This window comes from Lipophrys pholis, assembly GCF_963383615.2.
Source record: "Lipophrys pholis genome assembly, chromosome: 14".
In the NCBI taxonomy this organism is placed as follows: domain Eukaryota; kingdom Metazoa; phylum Chordata; class Actinopteri; order Blenniiformes; family Blenniidae; genus Lipophrys; species Lipophrys pholis.
In genome coordinates, this window is record NC_137633.1 from 12,918,451 (window position 1) to 12,943,636 (window position 25,186).

A 25,186-nucleotide genomic window follows, 5' to 3' on the forward strand; every position below is an offset into this window, starting at 1 on the left:
ATAAGAAGTTACAACGGTTAACTTTAAAAAGTGTAAATAGTGGCGAATTAATGGCAAGATTGTTTATTTCAAAACCAGTTGTGTACGAGTAACAGACAGACAATAAATAATGCAGAGACCACAAACTTCTCATTTATAAACAAATGAGTGCCGCAAAATGAAAAGCTTTTGCTCACGTCTCCACCCAAAGCAACGTAAAATACACACACAAATGTTGCATTGTCCTTCTCAGCCACTGAGAGAGAAGTCTGATACTTCGGGGTGATAAAATGCTGGAGAAAAAAAAAGAAAAATGCATTCATAAAATTTAACGACATACAAGACACAAGATGTTGAGAGAAAAAAACAACAACAAAACAATAAAACAAACAGACAAAAGAAAATACCATTTGGTCTCTTAAACAACATGTTATTTCCAAATACACATCATGAAGGGACAAACACAGGTACACATCCTTCATTCTCATCATGTAAAGTGGCAGTTTCTCGGTCTGTTTGGCCGCTGAAGCAAAAAGACAATGTAGGATCTTACACAGCCTGCTGCCATACATTAATGCAACATACATTTTAAAATATCATCAGTATATTAAGCGGTCAGCCGAACAATGGCTGCAGCTGGAGAGGAATTGGCCCCCGTTTCAACTACATTAAGCTGAACTAAAAGTTACTTTAAGCCGAACTAGAAATCATTGGCTGAAGCAGAAATGCGATGAATGCACTTAATATCTGTGCAAATGCCATACAGTTTGGGTGGAAGAGTCCATGATGCACTAAGTTAGTGTGTATAAAGCATGAAGGCATTCCCTTACATTATAAGAATATTACTAAACATGAAAAGGCAAGAACAGGTGTTATAGTACATCTAAGTTCCTTGAGAAGAGGAGAGCAGTATCATTATTTTAACCTTGTGTAAGAAAGGTTAGTGGACTCCCAGAAATATTTCAGAGATACTCGCCGTCCACAATGTCCTAACTATTAACATTCCAACCATTGTCATTATCATTATCATCATTGTTGTTATTATTATTATTATTATTATTATTAAGTCAGGATTTGTAACCAACTGTGAGCCTCATACGTTTCCCTACGAGCCGTAAATCTGAAACAACTTTAACCTTGGATTAAAAAAAATCCACACATTTCCAAATTATCAAAAGCAATATAAAATGAAACCAAAGAGAGAAGTAAACAAGCAATTCATATTTACACTAAGTACAAGTGACACAACACAACTCATGTCGTTCGGCCGTGACAGTCATTTGTGACTCCCCTCCCACCTCCGACACATCCTCTGATTTGATAGTCAGTTTGCCGCCGTCGCAGCGCTCTGTCCCTGTTCGAATGAAGCTTGGAAGTCGAAAGGTCAGTCCATGGAAACTTTTAATGATCATCAGAGCCACATGATGAGACAGAGAGAGAGAGAGAGAGAGAGAGAGAGAGAGAGAGAGAGAGAGAGAGACGGGGAGCAAGAAAGAGAGCAAGAGAGAGAAAGAAAGAGAGGGTGGAGTCTGGCTCCCTCTGGTGGAGAGTTGGTACGATGACATGAGATGAGGGCGGCGGTGCTCAAAGGTTGTCCCCCGGCTGGTACTGAGGCTCAGTGGCAGTGAAGTAGTCCTCCAAAAAGGCTTGCAGGTACTCGAAGGTGGGCCTCTCCTCTGGGTCTTTCTTCCAGCACTGCACCATCAGCTCGTGCAGGGATGAGGGGCAGTCCTGCGGGCACGGCATCCGGTAGCCTCGGTCCACCTGCTCCAGCACCTCGCGGTTGTTCATGCCTGCAGGCAAGTGGAGAAAGCCACAGGACCGGTTTGCTTTAAATCACAGGCTTTGCATGTGTGAGGTGGGGCCGAACGCTTCAGCAAGACGCACCATTCAGAAGGTAAAACTATGGATCATTTCATGAAAACACACATTTTTAGCTCGAGATTGAAGCACTTGTGTTTTTTGTTCCCTATGAACAGCTGTGAACACCAAAAGCCTTGGAATTAGATCCCGCTCATCTCTGCAATACTTCTCTAAGCATCAGACCAAACTAATTCTATCAGTCAAAATTTCGCTGTCGTTTGATATCCCCCAAATATATTGATCTTTTCTTTTTTTTCAAGCAGTGGCGTAACTTAAATGACTACTTACAGCAAAGAAAAATAACTCTGGAATTACTTCGATTTGACTTCCTCAATTAGGCCTGCTTTAATTTTCTGGGTGTGTCGTGTGTGAAACGACTGCAGCTGCATTATTGTCGTTTCGTTGGGAAAAACTCGTGATTCACTCATTTTCAACTTCCATTGGTTGGTTGGAGGAAGAATCTCTACGGCATGAAGTTTTCATAATGATAAGAAATTTCTGAATTAAACGAGAAGAAGCAGGTACGAGATCGCTGAGATAGTTGAGATGGAGCAAGTTCGGAACTCTTCAAGTACAGATTCAGACGATGCTCCAGATAAAGACTCGCTCAGAGAGAGACAGCAGCTTTGCAGCTCTACAATTGTTTTATATATATATATATACACACACACAACAGAAGTAACTGTAGCTGTGCAACTAATGGGTCCTTTGTGGTCTAAATGGATCTGTATTTTTAGATTATTGATAAAATAAAAAGGACAGCACATGGCTAAATCATTTAGATGCCTCGGCTATACATCTACCACATGGTCCATAACCATGAACAGAAGAGCATTTCACATGTTCACACGGCCAGCCGAGAACGTTTCTCTTCAAAGTGCCCCGTGTAACGTACATTATGCAACACGCTGCTCTTTTTTTAGTGTGCAGGCCCCGGCGTCCCATGGAACGCTCACACATTCAGGTCGATCGCAAGCAATCATCTGGAATTGAGGAGCGATTACATAACCCCCAGAGCGCAGGACGCTCACCTGGATAGGGCACCCTGCCCTTGGTCACCAGCTCCGTCAGCAGGATGCCAAACGACCACACGTCCGACTTGATGGTGAATTTTCCGTAGAGGGCCGCCTCCGGAGCGGTCCACTTAATGGGAAACTTTGCACCTGAAACAAAGAGGTGACTTTAAATTTCACGTGGTATTTTTACTGCAGTGATTCCTGCGGAAATACAGATCGAAGCAAGGAAGCAACCTTTTTCCAAAACCTCCTGTAAGTGGGTCAGTCTTCACTGTACAGACCTTTTTTTCTTTTCTTTCCTCTCGTCTGTGTTTTCATTAGAGCAGAGTGGAGGACATCATAACATCCCACCAGGGAAATAATGGAACAGATTCATTATCTGTCTCTGCCTGGGTTTGCACTTGGCCCAGGTCGATCAAGTAGGCATTTAAATTGCTAATAAATGAATGACTGAACATGTTGACAGAGTGACTAACGGAGTCTGGACGTGCGCCTGGACGTGCGAACTGGTGCAGCCCGTGTCTGACTCGGGGGAGAACAGCGCTGAGTGATTCACAGAGTTTGACCATCTATTCCTCGTCATGTTAACTCAGACAACTGTTAGAAATTGATTTTCTTTTTTTTTGGGGGGGGGGGGGGGGGGGAGTGGATTATAAATACTTTGCGCAGGGTCCTCTGCTGTCCAAAACGCCGCGCTGTGGCCTTGTACCATATTGGGTGGCCTTTGCGATGTTCAAACCGCATGTGCTTCTTTTTTCCACCGGTTTCATCAAGACAAATTCATGCCCATTCACTGGGCTTGTTCTGAAAAAGTAGACGAGAGCGTGTCTGCTGAAATGGGACAAAGTGGAATAATCCATCTGCCAACCCACTGACTATTTTCCTCTGGCGACAAGCTGTTTAAGTACACGGAGCCGGTGCAGACGAGAAAAATACTATGAAAGCAGTTTGACAAAAGACATGGATGAAATACACCTTCAATCAGTGTACCGCGTGATTTCTAACGGACTTATGTATCCCACAGTGAAAAATGTCTCTGTTTTCTGAAAGTTTTCAAACTTGTTTTCCAAATGAAGGCGGTCACTAAAAAATTGTGTTTCCACCCGTTTTCTCTTGTATCAACACAGTTTTGCGAGGCACAATCGTACATCCAGGAAACACGAAACACGGGGTCAAGCACGAAAAGCCTCATAAAAAGTCGCCATCAATCCTACTTAACAACAAAAGTACTTCTAAAAGTACTTCTAAAAATGAAATAAGCACAGTTGATGAGGCATGTTTAGCACCTCGTACGTAAGCTCAAGTAGAAATGGAACCTTCTGCTGGCGTTTCGGGGAGTCAGAAATCCTGACAAACACAAAAATGGCGATTTAGAAATAAGCTACTTTATTCCAACTTTACAGCAAAAGCATATGAGGCGTACGATAAGAGCGAGTCGGTAAATAAAATCATGCATGTTGACGGCTGCAGAAGAAAAGCACTGGGCCACTGCCAAGTTTTTTTTGTTTCAAACATTATCAAACGTACTCCTCCGATATTCTCATCATTGCACCTTCTCAAAGTATCATTAACGTAATGACATTTTATCAGATGTAATTTTAAAAAGCAGGTTGGTATGATAACCTATAACCTGCTTGATTTATTAATAAATAAAATTGTTTTGCAGTGTGCATATCTTTTATCAGTTAGTTTTGTTAAACTTAAAAAAAAAAAAAAGAAGAAGAACGATTAAATGGCCCCATTAAATGGGTTTGAACAGTGTTAATCAATAAAACTGGCTTAATGTATTTCTCAAGGCTTTGACACAATAAGAAAGACGTGAGAAGACCAGAGAAGTGTAAAGTGCATGTAATGTTTCCCATTAATTTTAGTAAATTGGTAGTTTAAAATGAGTATTTAAGGAGGGAGCGCGGTATTTATGAAAAAAGCTGGTGCCACCCGGCGCGGCCGGCTTTACCTTGTCTCGCTGTGTACTCGTTGTCCTCGATCAGCCTGGCCAGACCAAAGTCAGCAATCTTGCACACCAGGCTGTCTCCGACCAGGATGTTGGCAGAGCGCAAGTCTCTGTGGATGTAGTTCATCCGCTCAATATACGCCATGCCAGCTGCCACCTGGGATATCAAGGTTTAAAAAAAAAATAAAAAAAATCATTAAACAGTTTTAAGGTTGTTAAATCTGTGCTGCACAAGATTTTATCACAGGTTTACGGGAATACAAAAGAAATGTGTCAAAATAAAAGTGTGATTGAGAGGTTTGTGTTTTAAGAGTTTCTCAAGAACTTTAGATTTTTTGTTGCCCATTTGGCGCTTTTATAACGCAATCATGACAACCATATACTACAACATGCATTTAGTTTTATTGTGTTTTTTTTTTTTTTTTATCTATTTTGATCTTATCTTATTTACCTTTTGGAAATGGTGGGACATTGAGCACTTGTGTTGTTTGCCTTTGTCATTCAACCAAGTATCTACATGTCTGGTTCATTGTCTGTGTTTTATTTCCGTTTGTTTGTTTGTTTGTTTTTTAAATGCCAAATGCCTCACAAGATCTTCAAATCAAATCTACCCACGGGTACAATAAAAGTGAAACTTGAACCTTGATGCAGGTTTCACAATCAAGTTCAAACTGCTGGCATTATAATCAAAACGGAATAATTAAATAAATGTCCTATATTGTAATAATTTTGGCCATTTTAAATGTAGTAAAGCAAACAGTGTGATACGACATTTGAGGCATTGCCATAATGATATTTTGCCACTAATCTAATAAGTCATTACATTAAGGAGCGGGATTTTAAAAAAAATCCTTTCAAAATGTAATAACTGCAGCAGATGTTGTAATAATACATACTTTTTTTTTTTTTCAGGTTTTGTGCCATTTCCGTATGAAAAATAGGTATAGTGGATGGGATGGTCACACCTCACCACACATGTCAATGTGTAATTTCTTTTGGCTATTCTATTACATTATTGTCAGTGAACACATCGTTGGCTGTTACAGGGTGTAAATGAGCAACACCGAGCCTTTCTGAATACACAGATTACAGCTCAGGATACTTAAAGAGGTCCAGAGTCCAGAGTACATCATCAAGGTCTTTAGCTGCACCATACCTGAGCGGCCATGTCCACGAGGTTTGGTAGTTTGAGGCCTCGTCCTTCTCCATCCTTGAGGAAATCAAGCAAACTCCCTACAAAAAAAAAAGAAAAAAGGGGTGAGAAAATCTGTTCGGCTCTGCTGTCTCATATGGATACAGATTTGATCGACTGAATTTACACGCTGCATCAATTCTGGGATTCCTTCCAAACATGCTACACTTGGCTCGGATAATTTTTCCCCAGTTATCGCTCTGGGAACTGAAGACATTTTGTGCAAAGTCACTCCCGTGCAATAATCAGTGTGATAAACCAATACACGTAAGAGATACTAGTGGCCTGTGGGACATATGAGGAGCCCGTCTCAATATAATAACACGTGAAGCTAATTTGAATGAGACTGGGTTTAGTTAAAAGAGTAAAATATTAAATGCGTGCATGTTAATTAAAATTAAAAATGAGTCCCTTTCATTGAATTAGTTGCCATAATTCCCATGAATCCTTGAGGTAAATGTGCTTAGTCACAATTTGGTATTGATGAAATTCTTCTTTTTGTGGGTCAGACAGAGACACTCCCTGCACATGTGGACAGGAGGACACATCCTGGGACTCTGCATGCGGATGCATGAATTATGGAAAAACTGCGTAGGCGTGCGCAAGAATGCACGTATGTAATATTGATGCTGGCGTCCCTTTCGTTTATCAGTTTTAAAATAGCAGTCACCTTTGCTCATGTACTCCGTGACGATATATATAGGCTCCTCGGACACTACGGCGTAGAGCTGCACCAGCTTGTCGTGTCGGAGCTTCTTCATGATCTGCGCCTCCTCCAGGAAGGACTCTGGTGACATGGTGCCGGGCTTCAGCGTCTTCACAGCCACTTTAGTCGTGCCGTTCCACGTGCCTGACATTTAGAAAGAGGGATATAAAAGGTGTTATTATTGAAAAGAAGATATTTTAAACTAACCAGGTATAGAAGACAGTAAAAGCTTATTTTCTATGTATCCATCGATCTTCTATAACTGCTTTATCCCACTTAATTAATGCCTGCGGCTGTTGACAATCCCAGCTGGTTATGGGTGGAAATGAATACACTGGACAGGTTGTCATACACACACACGCCTTTCTAGACTCACCAATTACTTAACATGCAAGTCTTTTGACGGCGAGAAAAGAAAAACTCCACCCAAAACTCTACCTAGGGCCCAAAGTCCTTAAATGAAACTGGAATAATCCCACTTGGACCATTTCACCAATGTGCAGCCCACAAACTATAATGACACCAAGTCTTTACCTTGGTTTGGTTTTAAGTAACAACAAGAAACAAGTACAATCCAGGTGAAAATAGTAAAAGTAATTAAAAATCCAAACTGGGAGAGCAGCAGTGCTCGGGAACTTTCTTTGATAATCCAACTTATTTAGACAAAAAGAGAGAGGACCAGATGTTGAGCAACAGACCAGATGTTGTGCAACAGAGCCCACAGCTGTCCAACAACCCCCCCACCCCACCCTCACCGAGTGTGCCAAAAGATACACACCCATCCAGACTTCTCCAAACTGGCCGTTGCCGAGGCGTTTGATGAGCTGCAGCGACTCCCGCGGGATCTCCCACACGTCTTTGGTTTTGACAGACAGGTCAGTCAGACGGGGCATGCCTTTGTGGCATGGCACGATCAGCCGGCAGCACAGCCCTGCGGCCCTGGCTGGATCCACCGTGCAATTTCAGTCGGAAACCATAGAAACAATGTATGAAAATATTCTCTTTCAAACAACATGTCACGTCTGGCCATATTCTTTTTTTTTTTGGGGTGTTGTAATTTTAGAAGAGTCTCACCAGAGTAGTGCTGGACCAGCTGCTGGAGCGTCTCAAACTGAGCCCTGGTGGTGATGTAGTAGCCGCCGCTGTCCAGTTTGCGGATCTTGTAATGTTTGACATGATCTCCCTTGATGTCATCCCAGTCCTGGATGGAGAGCGAGTAAGCTCCTGGAAACGAGACAAGAGCGCAAGCGACCGAACGGCCGAGCTGGGAATACAACTACTGGACTCAACTACCATTTGAAAGTACTTTTCCTCAACAATTCTCAACGAAAAAAAGTTATAAAATAATTCAATATGCTGGCTACAAACATGCAGATTAAAAAAGGTTGAATATTATGTGAAGTTGTGGAGAAACTCTAGTGATTAAAGATTTTAAAAGTAATCAAGTAAACGCGGTGTGAACTGTGTGCACACTCCAAACAAGGAAGAAATTATATAATCATGATGGTTTCAATTAGTTTTTTACTGTACATATATATATATATAATACATGAAGCTAAATATTTAGAACAAAAACATGGATGGCTGACATGACGTCAAAACAAACTTTAACTTTCGGTGGTGATGGTTTTACCATAAATAATTTGCACATATATGCTCATTAAAGTAAAATGTTCCTAAGTTTCCACTTGTGTGTATTCATGAAGTTTTGAAACCATTTATGATGTCAGCAAGCGAACTACTGCTGCTGCTGCTGCTGCTGCTCAGTCTGAGTACCTTTGGTTGTTTCGCTCTCACGGATGAGGAAAGTGCCTCTGGCATTGCCGTTGGAGAGCAGTTGCCTCTCAGCGTCTTTTCGACCTAATTTACCGAAATACCAGCTGCAAAGTGGAGAGGGGGAAAAAAAGAAAGGGGGAAAAAAAACAAAAAACAACAACCAAACTATTAAGTGGAATGTTTGTTTTTATCGTTTTCTCAAATCATCTGATCACGTGTGAAAATTAACAGGGCAAAACGAGTCGTCAGATATTCATGAAGCGTTTCGGCAGCACCTCCAGACCGCTCACACATCACAAGATACACGTTCACTTACTCCTCAGCCTGGATGGAGTCCACGGGAGCTACGTAATTGCTAGGAATGTATCCAGTTCCACCTGTCGTGAGAGAACGAGCCTCCCACCAGTCCCCCTCCCTGAAAAGAGCACCATGGATGGATGGATAGATAAATGAAAGAGGTAGGTGGGAACATACAGAGATAGATCAACATTTACATAATATCCAGACAGACACGTCTTTTTCTCTTTTTTTTCTTCCTTTTTTTGATGCGACAAATGCTCCCTTGTTTCAATTCCAACATTCAGCTGTCTGCTGCTTGTGTGGACTTATGTCAAACTGAAATTCCAAGACTAAAATCACCACTCTTTATTTTACTATTTCGGGAAATAATTCAGAAATGAATTAGCAGACGGTATCTGTGTTAGTTGAATCCATCTCCGTTGAGTCAGGGCCGCTGACTTGGAGTAGAGGAGAGCATTAAAACTAAATTGAAAGGTAAAGCCGTTATTTGAAAGCGAACGTTTGAACGCACGCATCGATATTAAGAACAGATGATAACGATTGAAGCCAACGGGCTGATTAAAAACTTTGTTTTAACTTTAAAAATGAAGATGCTTCTTCAACTCTTAATGCCATTTGTTCAGCGACAAGAGAAATATTAATAATGTTTTCTGGGATATACTAACTACTGCAGTCTGGCGTGTAAAGTTTACCGAATACGCTACCGTCTTTAATGAAAACGTTTGTATTTTCCCGTGTGTAGGAGTTTACATGGACTATTGATGTTTTTAAAGCGTCACATCATCCTTGTTTTGGCTTAAATGAGCGGTGACCATGTTGTTTGGCATTTATTTGTAAATCTTTGCGAGGCTGAATTGTTGGCGGCTTCTCGCTGGTGTGAACACACTCGAGACTCAGAAGTGTAATTTTTGCAATTTAGCGTCACTTTAGGTTATCATTATCACAGTGAAGTGTTAATTTTTGGGAGAGAATTTAACGCCATGTGACAGCTTTCCAGAGTAAATAAGTCACTTGTGATTGGATTAGCACAAAGATATGGAGACCTCGCTCTCTATTACATAGAAGGTATTTTGGATTCACTTTTGAACAGTGGGAGGACGGTTTGGACGTGTGTTGAATCGACTGGACACATAAAGGACATATTCAGCATGGAGTGCAGCAAACGCTTCCCCAATTTTTACTTGTTTTACACCAAAGTCTAACAGATCGAAATATTTCTTCTGTTTCTGACTGTACGTTTCACTAGAAGAACTTGAGCACCGCCCTTTTAAATGCCGTAATGCAGATGTTTCCAGTCTTACGTGCTGTTGAGGATCTGGAACCTCTCCCCCTTTCTGAAGCTGAGGTCATCCTCAGTCCGCGCTTCATAGTCGTAAAGCGCCACAAACAGAGTCACCCCTGCAGGAGAGCAAAAGAAACATGATTGGTTCTGGCGGTTTGATGGTGGTGAAGATTTCCCTGTTTTCCTGCTGGGTTTGGTCACCAGTTTGGACACGTGGACTCAATGTTACGTAACCACAACAACAATTGTTTATTCTTCACACCCCATCTGCTGCTTTATCTCCAAATCCTGATACAGTTTCTGCTGAGAAATCTCCCAAACGACTGCGTCTTCACTTCGGATGGACAGCTAAGAGGTCAGCTCTACAACCCCACTGCCCGTCACTGTGGACGGACTTTTAATTACCTGTAAAGCACGTTCTACCTCAAGGTCAGTCTCATATGCTCATTCCCACTCACACACCACCGGTGATGGCGGCCATGTAATCTCACAATCCCCCCAAAAAACATTATATTAGCACACTTGATTAAAATTCGTCCAGGTCCTGTTGGGACTTGAACAGATTAAGCAAAACAGACTTTTCTTCATTTCTGTGGTTCTGATGAAGGAAACACTCTTTTCATTCTTTGTTATAAATATATCTGAATATTTAGCCCTAAGCAGAACTGAGTTCACCAAAACTTTTTTTTTTATCACTTCACGGTATATAGCCAACACATCTTGTAAAATCTTTTACTTGATACCAGTCAAACATATTTGCCATTGCATCTCAGTTAGTTCCACTTTGTTCTTTATGCACAAAGAAAATATGTTGTATATATATTACTGTGAGTTTCAGCACTGATATCATGGAAAAACTAAAACTAAATAAAATAGTTTCTTTATGTAGAGATACCGAGCTGGCCGCCTCTCATCCATATCCACATATTGATGACATTGTATTCATACGGTGTCATTAAAAGTATTGTTTACAGGCTTTTAGAAGAGCCGTATAGAACGTAGTATAAGAATGACCTGGAAACGTTTTGGCTTTTTTTAAACTCGTGGCCTTGGTTTTATGGTCAACATCCTTTATGTTTAGATTTTCGCAGAATGCAGAAATGATCAGTTAAAGATCCTCATTACTCTATATTCTTTTCAATGATAATCTGTCTGAGAGCGTGTAGCCACAAGACAGGCAAATCCGAGGTGATGGAAACCAAATCAGTAATTGATCAGCAATTATTAATCAGTCATTGACGTACATACATGATATAGCGGTTGTTGTCAAGGTCAATCAATTCTTTTTGTTTGTTAGTTTTTTTCCTGATCTGGTTGGGAGCAGCCCTGGAGTCCCTGCATCTCTGAATAAGCCTGAAAACTGTAAAAATGATTTCATTTTCTGATTTGATCTAAATCCTCTCCTGGACGGTCAGAGCTACAGTGCTGCGGTACAAATCCTGCCCGTCAAAGCCATGATCCCAGAGTTTTGTGTCAGGCAAAACTGCAGAGCGTCTCTGGGCCTGACGAGCCGAAGCTGTCACCACGAGGTCAAACCAGGTTTCTGCTCTACTTCCATCCCAGTTGCTTTTTAAAATTCCAGTCATTGCTTTACAATCTAAGACATAAATATTCCTCTGCTCTGTGCTCTTTTTTTTTTTTATTCATACAAGCTGCTGGTGCTGACTCCACAGATGTACTGCTTATTTGTGACGGGATGAATCTTAAGGACATAAAGAAAAAAGGCTGAGAATAGCTGACATCAAAGCAAAGATGCTGTTAATTTATGCATCACATATTGTATGTATCTTTAAAATCTTAGGTGAGAGACGGGAAAGCCCACTTTGTTCACACTGTAAGCACAATGTCAGGTTTTTCTGGTTGTCAGACGTGCCTCAGAGAGCGGCGGTGACAATCGAGCTCACTGTTTTTATATTAACTCAGACTGCAGACGTTCATCTTCTGCGGGAGGTTTCATTCGTCAGAGCGACAAACTATTGATGCATGTGAAAAGAATACCCGTATTTTTATAAACAGAAGCAAGAGAAAAACCCTTACGATCTAAATCTAGACAGGCTTAATTAAAGATCAAGCAGTATCCGACAAACTGGAGCGGGTTCAGCCAACATGAGCGGCTGCCAGACAATGAGTGGGCTTCACTTCAGAGACGGCTTTACAACTGCCTCTGACATTTTATCTCCATTTTAATTGCTTTGCCTGTAATTTGACCCCCGACTGCACCATATTTCAGGGCTTGTATCCGTCTCGCATGAACGTGAAGTTAAGAGACAAAGACAAACAATAACTATATTGAGTGTTGTCATGCAACTTTGCATGAAAATAAATAAATTGCATAAATATATCATATAGCTGGACTGTGATTGAGTGAGTGTCTGGGTATTACTTTTAGAATTGCCTGCTCGCTCAAAAGCACGAGTGATTTGGGGGTGGTTGTGGCTCAGTTGGCCGGTGATCTTCCAATTGCAAGGTTGGTGGTTCGATTCCTCATTGCAATCTTTTCAAATGTCACAGTTACTCCCAACTGAGTGGCTCGCGTGGCAGCCTTCAACATTGTGGTGTGTGTGTGTGTGTGTGTGTGTGTGTGTGTGTGTGTGTGTGTGTGTGTGTGTGTGTGTGTGTGTGTGTGTGTGTGTGTGTGTGTGTGTGTGTGTGTGTGTGTGTGTGTGTGTGTGTGTGTGTGTGTGTGTGTGTGTGTGTGTGTGTGTGTGTGTGTGTGTGTGCGTGCGTGCGTGCGTTGGAACTGCTGAAGCAGAGAAAAAGGGATCTGCTGTAGCAGGAGTTTGCCTCTGCAGTATAGAGAGCAAAGAAGCCCAGACATCTCTTCTGGGGAGACCCCGAGCTGCTCCCAGACCAAACCAGAGAAAGGATCTCTCTCGCTCGGAGCATCTTCCCAGTTGGACGTGCCTGGTGAATCTCTAATGGGAGTTCTAATCAGATGCCCGAACTTGAACCAACCAGGGAAAAGAAGATGGATTGATTTTCTCTTGGCAGAATTAGGAAGCATCCTCTAATGCAGGACGAGTCACTGGACCACTGACACCATTTTACAGAAAGAGAAAAGTGGATTTTTATATGAAATTATTCCAAAAGAAGTTTTTGTTTGGATAATCATTAGGCTCAGATTCAAAACATCAATGGAGAAGGAGAAATGTATTTTGAACATCATCTACGTCACAGTATCCATCCAGATTTATTAGACCTGGGGAGTCAGGAGGGTTCGATCTGGCCTGGATGATCTTGCAAAGTGCAAAAGTGACAAAATAAGTAACGGCAGTGCCTAAAATGTCCACTGGGAACTGACCAGCAGACGGCAGTGAAGACGTGAAAGCGACCTTACTGCTAGCAAATAATCATTGGCATTGGGACCACACTGTGAGGATAACTTTGTGTAATCAAGCTCTGGAAGCTGCTGACATCTTGTGTTCTGACAAGGAAAACATCGTCTGAATAGAAAGACTGTGGCAGGTAAGATTTGTTATTGTACTTCTTTCTCCACAAGAGTTTACGGCAGATTTTGTGAACTTTAAATAAAATGTGAACATTTTAATTCTGTATTCTTATTTTTTTGCAGTAAGAGTAGAAAATAACTTTGGAGTAGTCAGTATTTATATGCGCTTATACTATTGTTTTACTGGTCTGGCATAACTGATACAAAATAAGTTCTGTTTTAGAATAAAAACAGTCCTTAAGTCGAAATTTTGTTCAATGCTAAACTATTCGTGCTGCATTTGAAGACAGGAAATGTGTTTCTTAAGTTCAGGCCAGGTTTCTGTTAGTGTCTGAAATAAAAATGATTTACAGAAAACAGTCTGGTTTATTGGACAAATAAAGAGAGCAGCTGCTGTGCTGCTGTTGTTGTTGAGACATTTCTATCGGAGCTACTGAGACCGAACTTATTGAACCGATTCCTGATGGCCCACCAGGTGTGATCAAACTGGTCAGTGGTTTATTTTACCGTGAACCGTCAGAACAAATTGTTCATTTCTTTGTGAATGTGGTACTTTTTAACTGGTGGTCCTTTAATTGTAAAGTGTTGTCAAAGCACACCATGTGCACTGGAGACACGAGTTCCACCGTCCAAATGTCTCCAACTCTCATCCTGGAAATCCAGCCTGTTTTCTGTGTTGCGGATGTAATAAAATAGTTTGTATCCTCAAGGTAAACATGTAAGATTTAACCATGGCTGAGCTCAGTGTGACACAAATTTGATGTTATTTTTATAGCACATGGGAGTGCATGCTGTTCTGCATGAGCTGCACAGCAAGTTCCCCGGATCTTAGTGAAATGTGGCTTGACATTTATCTAAACTCCAAAAACAAAAAAAACGGTTAGCAGGAGATCTTCTATACTGGAAATGTCCACAATGTTATCTGACAGTTGTGTTCTTTCCCAGGAGGTGGAGTCATTAGGATTCTAGAGCACCGAGCCAAATGGAAAGCAGAGTAACCCCCCCCCCCCCCCCAAGCCTCACCTGTCCCTCCCCGAGACCGCAGTGTCCCGGACTGTGAGGATGTGTGGACCCCGCCAAACACCGTCACTCCCTGCGTGGCGGCGCCGTGGAAGTTGTTGTAGTTGGGGATGGTGGTGACCCCGAAGCTGGGGTAGTGCTGCGGCGTGGGGTCGGACCCATAGCGGTAGCCCGAGTTGTGCGAAAGGCTGGTCTCCCGGTCATCAGTGAGTTTTGCTGCTTCTTTATCCTTACATTGGACACAGCCCATTCTCTACTGTCTGTGGGTGGATAGAGAGAGAGAGAGAGAGAGAGAGAGAGAGAGAGAGAGAGAGAGAGAGAGAGAGACTGGATTAGCATGTACGTAAAACAATGGCTCCAAAGGCGTCTCCATTGGGGAAAGATGATTCAATATTCTATTATTTCAGGGCTTCCTTTGAGAGTTACAGACTCAAAATCTTTCAATTAGACCGAAATTAAATGATACTTTAACTCCTTTTTTAAAAAAGAACAATGTGACAGAACCGTACGTGCAACGGGATCGCTGTGTAGCTACATGCTTTAAGACTTTAAAACCACGACTCATTATGAATTTCTTCACTGGTGAGAGGAATTCACACTCAGCCACTGCAGTTACAAGCTGGCGTGCAGTTTTTGGTTTTTGGTAGTTTTACAAGTACACACACACACACACACACACACACACACACACACACACACACACACACACACACACACACACACACACACACACACACACACACACACACACACACACACACACACACACACACACACACACACACACACACACACACACACACACACACACACACACACACACACACACACACACACACACACACACACACACTGAGTTAAAATGCAGAGAAAGACCCCTCAGCAGCAAGACGCTCCCTGGCTATACAGCGAGTGTCGTGAGGGGAAGGGTGGGGAAGGGTGGAGTGGGTGGAGTGGGTGGAGTGGGTGGAGTGGGTGGAGGGGTGGGTGGGCTCTCAGAGCATTTGGCCTCACTAAAGCACAGCTAAACCAGTTTCTCTAAAGAGCGAGGCAATCTGCTTTGTCAATTAAAGAGAGCCGCGCCGTCTTTACAGACCTAGTTAAACTAATGAACATTTCGGCTCAACGTGCCCCCCTTTCAAGCTCTGGAAACTCACAAAGCCGATTGAACGCGGGCAGGAAGAGGCCACTGACAGCAGCGTTGTCTTTCATCAGCGCGAGCAGCCAGCTGACTTCAGAGGCAGCTAATTGGAAACACACTTGTTTACAGTGGGTGTTTGTGAATGAAGGGAGAGGTGGTGCTCGGGGCAGCGGATAACGGGACACCCTCCGTCTATTAAATGGACCCGGCGATTGACGAATGGCAGCGCCGTTGCCTGATTTGGAAGTGTTCTTGCCAGTGACACAAACAAATGTGGAGATTTTCCTTTGATACAACCAGGAAAATGTCCGAACCTGATCACGTCTTAGTTTTCAGGCTTTTTTTTTTTTTTTCCTCCTGGAAACTCTTGCATTCCTGAGTGGCGTGTTATGAAGGACTCCGGCTTAATGGTAGCAAAAGCTACACAGAGTATACGACCAAACTCCTTCAGGCCTGTTTTACATTTACTAGCCAGAAAAACCCAAAAGCCTACATAAGAAAAAAAAAAAAAAAAGTGCAAACAGATGTGTCACTCGCTGCATATTGCAGACAGAGCAGCCCAGTACAAGCCAAGCCAAACACTGCAAGTGTAAAACCCATGTACATTTTTAAGTATGTTATGTTTAGCACAAATGGAAGCGAAACGCTAAAACTGTGTTTCACAAAGCGACCACAGAAGTCAGAAAATTCTTATGACTGAAGTTACACGGTACTGACAGAACGACAAAGTATAAAAGTGTAAAAATATAGTTTAACAGTCCACATTTGTCAGCTGACAAAATAAGTGATGTAAAGGTCTTATCAGTGTTGTACACAGATTCACCTCACCTAATTATCAAATTCATCAAGAACAGGTTAATTCAAGGAAACCCCCCCCCCAAAAAAAGTTTTCCTTTATAATATCCCAAAATACAGTTTTACTTAATTGTGATCATGTTTAAGAGCGTAATGTGATAATATTATATAATATATAATAATAATATAATATATATACTGTGTTTAAAGGATCCAATATTTGTTGTGAAACCAACAGAGGTGAAAGTAACAATTTATAGTCATTATTTAGTATTTTGGGGTACAAAGTAATGCAAAAGCCAGTTTCCCATGTACACCCCCCCCACACACACACTTAATTTGACAGAGTATCTCGTCCCTGTAACTGTGGGTTTCTCACTGCTTGTTTTAATGAAGAAAACCCAAAACTGTGAGTGAGATCAGAACAGAGTTCTGAATCTTGCCGATTTCAAATGTTGTTCTCCCTGAGCAGCTAAAAACGTTTTGACCACACAAAGGGTGTTGAACACTTTCTAAGAACAGTTCTAGTCATTTTGGACATTCAGTCTTGGGACTGAAAACCTCTCTGTCCACTAGGTCACTACTAAGATACTTATTATATATATACTTATACTAATTGCTCAAGTTGAGCGAGGAAGGACATCCGCCATAGAACTAATGCCAAATCGAACATGCAGGTCCTCCAATTAGAAATAAAACAAGACTTGAAATGGAGAACAACGTGATCAATGTAAATGTATTTACACCCAAGTAAAGGTCGCCTGTACCGCTTCTCCCTCCGGATGAAAAGGTGATAACGTTCAAGAGCAAATGGTAACGAAATACCCCAAAGATGTTTTTATACACCTGTATATCAACATGACAATGACAGAAGTGAGGTCAGCAGAAGCTGAAAGAGTAAAAGTCTCACAGAAATGCAATAGAGCATAAGCCTAAACAAGTATGAGGCCAATGGGTGCATTAAAGTCAAAACAATAACTATGTAAAAGTACTTGATTAGTTTCTATCACCACCCTCTCAGTCAACACGTTCAGTACTAGGAATTAAGTACTTGGTGACGCAGATGACGACTAAACGTCACCTGTGGCTCCGACAAGAGTCTGAAATGCTCATTTCTCTCTCCTGTCTGCGCAGTATTTTCTCCACTCGGCTCACCGAAGGGTTTTGAAGGCAGCCACTGCAGAGAGAAAGAGATCATAGTGATTCATTGCCGCCAATAAAAGCCCATAAAATACCCAGAAGAAGAAACGAATCCAGCAGCAGCATTACAGTATGAGCTGCGACTGAAGCCGAGGCCGGAGACGGAAACACGAGGACGGCCGGCGCTGCTTCTCCGGTCATCCTTCAGGTATCAAGTCATCGTCTGTGACATTTATATTTACATCTTCCATCTTGTTTACAGACACCACGTCTGAGCTCCTACAACACATTACGCACAATAAAAGGTTATCCGACCCTCTATTGGGTAACTGACCATATTTGGTGACTTACTCATTTCCTCCCTTTTTTTATTTCTTTTCTAAAAATCAAGCTATATAGTATTTACCATGAAGAAAAATGTCATTCCACACATTGAAAGAAGTGCTGTCTGTGTAGGATTTTCTTTTAGAATTTGTGTCATTGATGACAAAGTGAGATAGTTCTGCCTTAAATTTCTCATATTATTCCAGTTTACCCTGAAAAAGCAGCTCCTACTCCAGGTTACTACACAGGAGCACCTGAGTGACGCTTTTCTTTTCTCAGAAAATATGACAAAACATAAAAAAAATCTTAAATATTTTCCTCGTGATCATAAAATATGTAACGTTTTTGTTAGTAACTAATTGTAGGACCAAAGGACTGACTAGTGTGCGAGGTGCCGATAGGATTTACTACTGATATATCTTGAAATATTCAGTTTTCTAGTAATTTTATGATAAATAAATTTTTTTTTTTTTACTTTTTAAAAAGTCTAAGTAAATATACATTTCCATCTTTTAAAGTTTAAACTTAATATATATCATATGCACACTGATGTTGATTTCATGTGATAAATGTTCAGTTACCAGCGTGATTGAGTCCACATGACGGACAAATGGGGAGTTTCATTCAACATGGACAGACTCAATCTTTTTCACCCCGTTTATCCTCGTTTTAAAGGTTAAGCATGTTTTTAGGCTCCAGATAAACTTCCAGTGGCAAAAATGGACAGTTTGACCATCGTTGCAGCTTATTGGTGGTCCAGGGTAAGAATTGACTATTGAAATGCCCTTTAGATATCCCTGGGGGTTTTAATGTTCCTCTTGCAAGTATTTTTGGTGAGAGTCAGATCAGGAGCTCAGATATGTTCCAATTAAATACCAAATTATTTGAGCTGTTTTGTTTGTTTTTTTTAAGTAAAATATGAGGTGAAATATGCCATGCTCACAGGATCCAGTCCATCAAATGATAGGAATCATTACTTTATGTATTTCTATGAATCAAAACAACACGTACTTTAGGGATTTAGACGTATTTAGAGGTTGTTTTTTTTAAAATATATATTTTACAGATAGATTAGAGAAAATGGGTAGTGGCATTAATCTCAAACAAAACTACAGCATGTGCATAATCAAATTAAAACAAGTCTGCGGGTACCCAGCGCAACATAGCAACATCTCTGCACATGCATGAACATATTAAATGATCCGAGTGGGATGAATCAGGTAAAGTCTGCTTTGGGATGGATTTTCTCTTTAACGGCAGTGATTGAAATAGCACTGCCTCCACTCCTGCAGGGATCCGAGTAAATGAGTGGAGATCTCATGTGGTCGTGCTGCCTGTGGGGATTATGAAAATCCCCTTGCACTTCAAGTAAAAAGGCCAGCCACTACTCCAGCTTTAACATTTCTGGTGACGTTCTGCTGACACAGAATCTAGGCCAGCCGTATTGTTTATGTACATCCAGTCCGTTTCACGTGTTGTAGTAGGTTTCTTTCCAGTTTACTGAGCTTTTTATGAACATGTGCACTTGAATCATGCCCGTGTGCATCAGTGTTGTGAGATAGTTTCCCTCTAAAATGTCCACTGTGTGGGAGTCGGGGGGGAGGATCCCACAGCAGAGATGCAATGAAGAATCGAAGCAGTCTTACATAGGGAGAAGGTCCTCGCAGACAAAACACAGTCGTGACGCCGACAACTTTCTACAGCAAAGCCTGAAGACACAGATTCTGACTTTTACTGGCATTTTTGTCTCTGCTTGTGACAAGTTTTAAAAAGGGTGGCGTGCTTGGCAATCTCACCCCCGGGTTTGAAGGGTCTTTCAGTGAATGTTGTATTTTCTCCCATTTGCTTCCATCGTCCAAAACCTGACTTTGAGCCCATTGATACCTCTAAAATCGCCAGTAAGTGTGAATGTTTCTTTGCGTTTGCAGCCTCCAGTCAGCTCCAGCCCCCCACGTCTCCGAATCAAAGAATGAATCCGCAAATAAAATCTAACTGAAATCTCATTTATCAGGGGACGTCTGTTATAAAGGATGGCGAGTTGACTACAAACTAAACATATTGGTAAGACTGAGCGATTCCGCAGAGGAGAGTCTTTTTTTTTTTTAAAGCATTTACAGATTTTGTGGTCACCAAAGCTTCTTCTGCAAGCTGGAAGGGAAACCGCGAGGGGTGCAGTATTTGGTTTGATTGTAATCTGCAACCAAGCTGCTAAATGCCACTAAATCCTACATGCTGCTCCTTTAAGGAGATAAACAGTCATTTGGATTTATCAAGCAGATTCAACGGGTACAGACCGACTTAACAGAGTTTTGCCCGTAACATAATAAGAGTTTCACAAGCATTCATCATGAGCTTTCAGATCGGAGGGACAGCGATTCTCTTATTCAATTACACGCATGAGTCAATGCTATGTATCATTTCAATACGTCAAGACAAAACCCCCACAATGCAGAGATTTCGGGTCAGTGTTTTCCTTCCTGCTTTTCACCATGGAGGCACATACGCATGCTACCACGCTCGGCGCCTGACCTGCGGCACAACGTCCCCCCCCCAAAAAATAAAGCAGACGATGGCATGGCAGCCTCGGGGCTTGTTCCTTTCTGTGGCACAGGCTGGGTATCGAATGACCACCTCAGCCTCTGCGAGAACAATCATCACGCTATTTTCAGACCCAAATGAACAGCTTGCCTGGGAGAGGACCGTGATGGCGTGATAAAGGAGATCCTATGGGGACGGGATTGGAGCTATACGAGGCTTACCGGAGGAGGTAATGGGGAGAAGGCAGAGATGAGTAAAGGCCCGAGAGAAAAAAAAACAAACAAACACAGAAAGTCGGAGGGATGGTGGTGAAACTCCTCTTCTGGTGTGGAGGGAGCTGAAGGAGTCGATATGACAGGACAGTCTCCGCGTCAGCCGCCATCGCTCCACTCCGCTGGAAATGAATGAACTGGAATGACAGCATTTACTCGAATGCTGCTCGAGTGTTAATCATCTATAATAAACAACTCGGCGCATTGGAAGCAATAATGAGATACTGGGTCATTCATAGTAAAGCTGCAATCAATATACTAAATGAAAAAGGACAGACATGTCAGGGTCACACAGCGTGACTGATGGATTAAACAGGAGACCGTCAGCCAGGCCTGAGAAACACACACGTGTGCTCTATTGTGTATCACCAAGAGGAAAACACAACATAACTGGATGTGCTTAATCAGGAAAAAAAAATGTTTTACTTACTGAACAGCTGAATGGATTTGATTAGTAATTGGGTAATCAATGGGCGGAAAAGGCATCAACAATTGTTGTGATGAATGATTACTTCACAGTAGCTCATGGACTAAAACATTTCTGCGCTAAAATGAAATGATTTGATCACTTCATACGATTTCAGTGTCAAAAGGCCTTTATCGGTGACTTCAGAAATGTTATAAAGTAATAACTATCTGATCACTGAATTGCAACTGATGATTTATTATAACCTTTATTGAATCTCATTCGTTTAACTCGGAGGAACTCATTTTAAATGGTTCTTCAATGGTTTTCACTCGTACAGGCGGTTTATGTGAGGTGGTCTTATAACACAAAAATGAAAACGGGTTCGGAATTTTTTTTATTTTAAATCACAAATTCCTCTGCTCTTCATGACGGGACAGTTGTCAAGGAAAAGGAAGACGGCAAGAATGATGACAAACTGAAATGAAGGCGTTTTGGATTGAAAAGGACAGAATCAATGCAGCATCTCGGTGCGACAGGAATACATGCAATTCTTTTGGTGAATTTTTAAACTGCATTCACGACTAATTTCTCACACACCGTCTGTGGCGTTTGCATGTTTTCTCTGTGCATTCCAGGAACTGGTCACATTGTAGGTGTCAATGTGTCCAGATATGACCCCGCCTTCGACCACAGTCGGCTGGGATACGTCAAGCCCCCCCCCCCCCCCCCCCCGCCACCATGAATTACATCAATTCAAGCAGGAGATGGATGTTTCTCCTCACTGGAGAAGATGAGGCATTACTTCAACCAAAGCTGTGTAAATTTATTCCTAAAGACAATTCAGCCTCTTCATTTCACCTGTCTAGATGGATGTCTTGGAAACAGAATCCCCGTCCACAGCTTGAAAGCAACGAACAAGCTCACCTGAATCACATTTATACAAGAAATTTAGAAAAAACAAAACAAAAAAAACAGTCTTTGATTGATTTTCTGTGATGGCTCTGAGCCGTGATGAATAAACCATGTTCATGCTGATGTTCGTCATCGCCGTCATTTTGCAATTCAAGACAGTTTTTTTTTTTTTTTTAACAAGGAGCCCCGTTCAGGCTGAAGTGTACACTCGGATCATTGACATGGCACAAAACAAGGTCAAACGTCCCACACGCCTCCCACTGACACCGCACACACACAGTGACCTTATTCAACTCCAAAATCCCACTTTCTCGCCGTTCGACAAAGAGGAGGCCAAAAGGGTGATCGTCTTCAGCTGCGTGCCATTTTGAATGCACGTGAAACCGGCGGCCCTGTTCGCTGGATCGGGTACGACACTTGACAATCTCCTCCTTATGGCTGCCATTCTCCGGATAGTTACAACATTTGCTTGTGTCACACAACTGAGTTCATTCAGTGTATCAACAACAAGACAATGGAAGCGTTTCACTCCGCGACAAGATTACGGGCACAATGAAAAGCAGTGTTAAAGCTTTCAAAGCATTCTCCGCGTACTGAATGAACAGAGCTCGTTACAAAAAAGCCACAGCTGAGCTTTATACAGTATGTACGTGTGGGTTTAAGCCCAGCGGTGTGTTTAGTGCCACAGTGTTCACGGCTGAGTGTGTTGAGTCATGTTGTTTAATCACTGCGACCATTGTAAATGTCTATTTAGTCAGCAAGATCCGGGGCTCGCAGATGAGCATTTTCCAAACGTAAGAAAAGAGCTAAATTAAAATGAAGGGTTTTCTTTTGCCTGTCTGACCATCTGAACTGGGGGGGGGGGGGTTCAATGATTTCTTTCCAAAAGTCTTGCCAATAGAGAGCAATAGTTGATGTAAGAATCCACTGGAAATAATGATGTTGGCGTGTCTATAGCAATGGAGGGTGGAAGGGTTTCGGGTTGAAGTGAAATCACATTTGAATTGACGGAAAGTGCAAACCAAAAGTGGGACCGCAGAGCGTACAAGTGCTGCAGGCCGAGCGGCAACGGCGAGCCAATTAGATGATCCAGAAAAAAAATAAAAAATAGGAATCATTATTGGAGGAAAAGGGACAGAAGTGAAAGTTCTCTCTGTGTTTGGGGGATTCACTGCTTTTTGTCGTCATAAAATTCATCCGGTCAGCTGATTTGAGGGTGACACGGTCGCCTCAGGGTTGGTACTGACTTTAACATCAGTCCATTCATCGTGTTTGGAGGAAGAAGAAGAAGAGAAAAAAAAACTACAACAGTGCCAATTATTAAAATAAATAATGGAAAGTTGTGTTTTTTTTTTCCATAACGATTAAGCTATTGATTATTTGTTGGCCCCCTGAGGGTCACTCTGTTAATGGCACACGCTGTGCGTTTGAAAGTTATTGATCATTTCAGCTGTGGAACACCAGGAAACGACGACACGTGCTCCCCACAGCTTCCGGTAGCCCAAACATGAGGTCGCCGGGTGTCTGTGAGACGCTTTTAAAAAAAAAAGGGGGCCTCTGTGTGTCGTCTTCCTTTCCTAATGAAAGTCACTGACCACGTGTCAAAAGTACTGTTGGGCAAGGCCCTGGAATGGACCCGAAAACACACATCGTACATGCAGCTGTTGTCACCGTGTGAGTGATTGTGTAAGAGAATGAGAGAGGGCATGTGAAGTGTGGTGAGACTCAGAGTTTCCACGCCGCGATGACAGCAGAGACAATAGATCATGGGAATAGTTACAGGATAGTCATCTGTTGAACATTTACAGTGTTGATCATTGAGTGCAGACATGGCTGCATGTGTGACAGCGGGCCAGCAGGGCCTGCTGCCGACAACCACCGTGGCTTTAATCAGAGTGACCGCCACACTCATGCTCCACTGGCCATTTTCTACTCCGATCTAATAGACTTGACATGCAGAAGCTTAAGCGAGAGAACATCTGATGTGTAGTTTGAAGTGTATGACAGAAAGGGCCTTGGGAGGGGGGGGGGGGGGGGTCCATGAACCACAACATGCAACTCCTTTCATTCAGATTTGTTGCATATCACGCACAGCCATTGTGCAGCCATTCGTGGGCAGACTGAGAGCTTCAGGGGGGGAGAGAGAGAGAGCGAGAAAGAGAGAGAACATTTGCGAGCCATCACACTGATTGCTTAACTTATTTCCCATGGATGAGGTTAGCTCTCAGCTACAAACAGCACATCCTCCCCAGTGTTTGCCTACAAGATGGATGGCTGCACCTCTGCACCTCGGATGAGAACCGCTCTGATGTGGGATGTTTAACAGCTTGACAAAGCAATTATCTCAAAGCTCTGGTTGATATTTTCAGATGGGGGGGTGGGGTGGGGGGGGGGGGGGGGGGGGGGGGTCAATGAGGGGCTGTGGTGGAGGATTTTCTGCGGGTGTGCACGGCCTGAGCTCGGCTCGGCTCGGCTCTGCAGCAGCATCCATCCTATCCTTGCTGCTGCAACACAGGAGAGCCCCCTCTCCTGATAGCAGCCCTGCAAAACATCCTCCACATTCACTCCCCCATCACCGCTCTCTCTCTCTCTCTCTCTCTCTCTCTCTTCTGCCTCTTTTCACACTCCGCCTGGCAAACTTCACACGGATCTAAAGAAAACTACACACACGGAAAGACTCGAGGAAAACCGGTGTGATCGCAGCGTCTGGAGACGTGTTGTTCTCCCTCTCTCTCTCTCTCTCTCTCCCTCTCTCTCCCTCCCTCTCTCCCTCTTCCCCAACATGAATTCATCTCGCAGCACGAGCAAAGGGGACGAGGCGGCGCAGCACCGATTGAAATTCAGCGCAGGAAAAAAAGGAGCCAGCTTACCGCAGAAGAATCAGATTAATCCATCGGAGTTTTCAGGAGGAGTTTCGAGGTGGAAAGTCGCCGATGTTTTCCTCCTCTCTGTTGTTCAGGGTCTTTTCTTCACGCAGAGAGAGAGAAGGGAGAGAGAGAGAGAGGGTAGAGAGAGAGAGAGAGAGAGAGAGAGAGAGAATAGCGGTGGGAGAGCCGTCCCTGCCGATTCGGGAGCTCCTGTCGCCGCCGTGTGTACAGATGATGACGACGAAAAAACGC

The 25,186-nt window shown here is 42.6% G+C and overlaps 1 protein-coding gene across 1 annotated transcript; it reads right to left on the reverse strand.

Annotated features, from left to right (window-relative positions):
• Positions 1 to 47: 47 nt before the first annotated feature.
• On the reverse strand, positions 48 to 25,186 carry fyna (FYN proto-oncogene, Src family tyrosine kinase a). Its single transcript, XM_080479554.1, has 12 exons — positions 24,938 to 25,186; positions 14,540 to 14,796; positions 10,088 to 10,184; positions 8,803 to 8,901; positions 8,487 to 8,590; positions 7,785 to 7,934; positions 7,489 to 7,653; positions 6,675 to 6,854; positions 5,969 to 6,045; positions 4,816 to 4,969; positions 2,874 to 3,005; positions 48 to 1,772 (listed from the first exon to the last, which is right to left on the reverse strand). Exons 2-12 carry the CDS (start codon positions 14,784 to 14,786, stop codon positions 1,564 to 1,566), a joined length of 1,614 nt encoding a protein of 537 aa, XP_080335680.1. The 5' UTR covers positions 14,787 to 14,796; positions 24,938 to 25,186; the 3' UTR covers positions 48 to 1,563.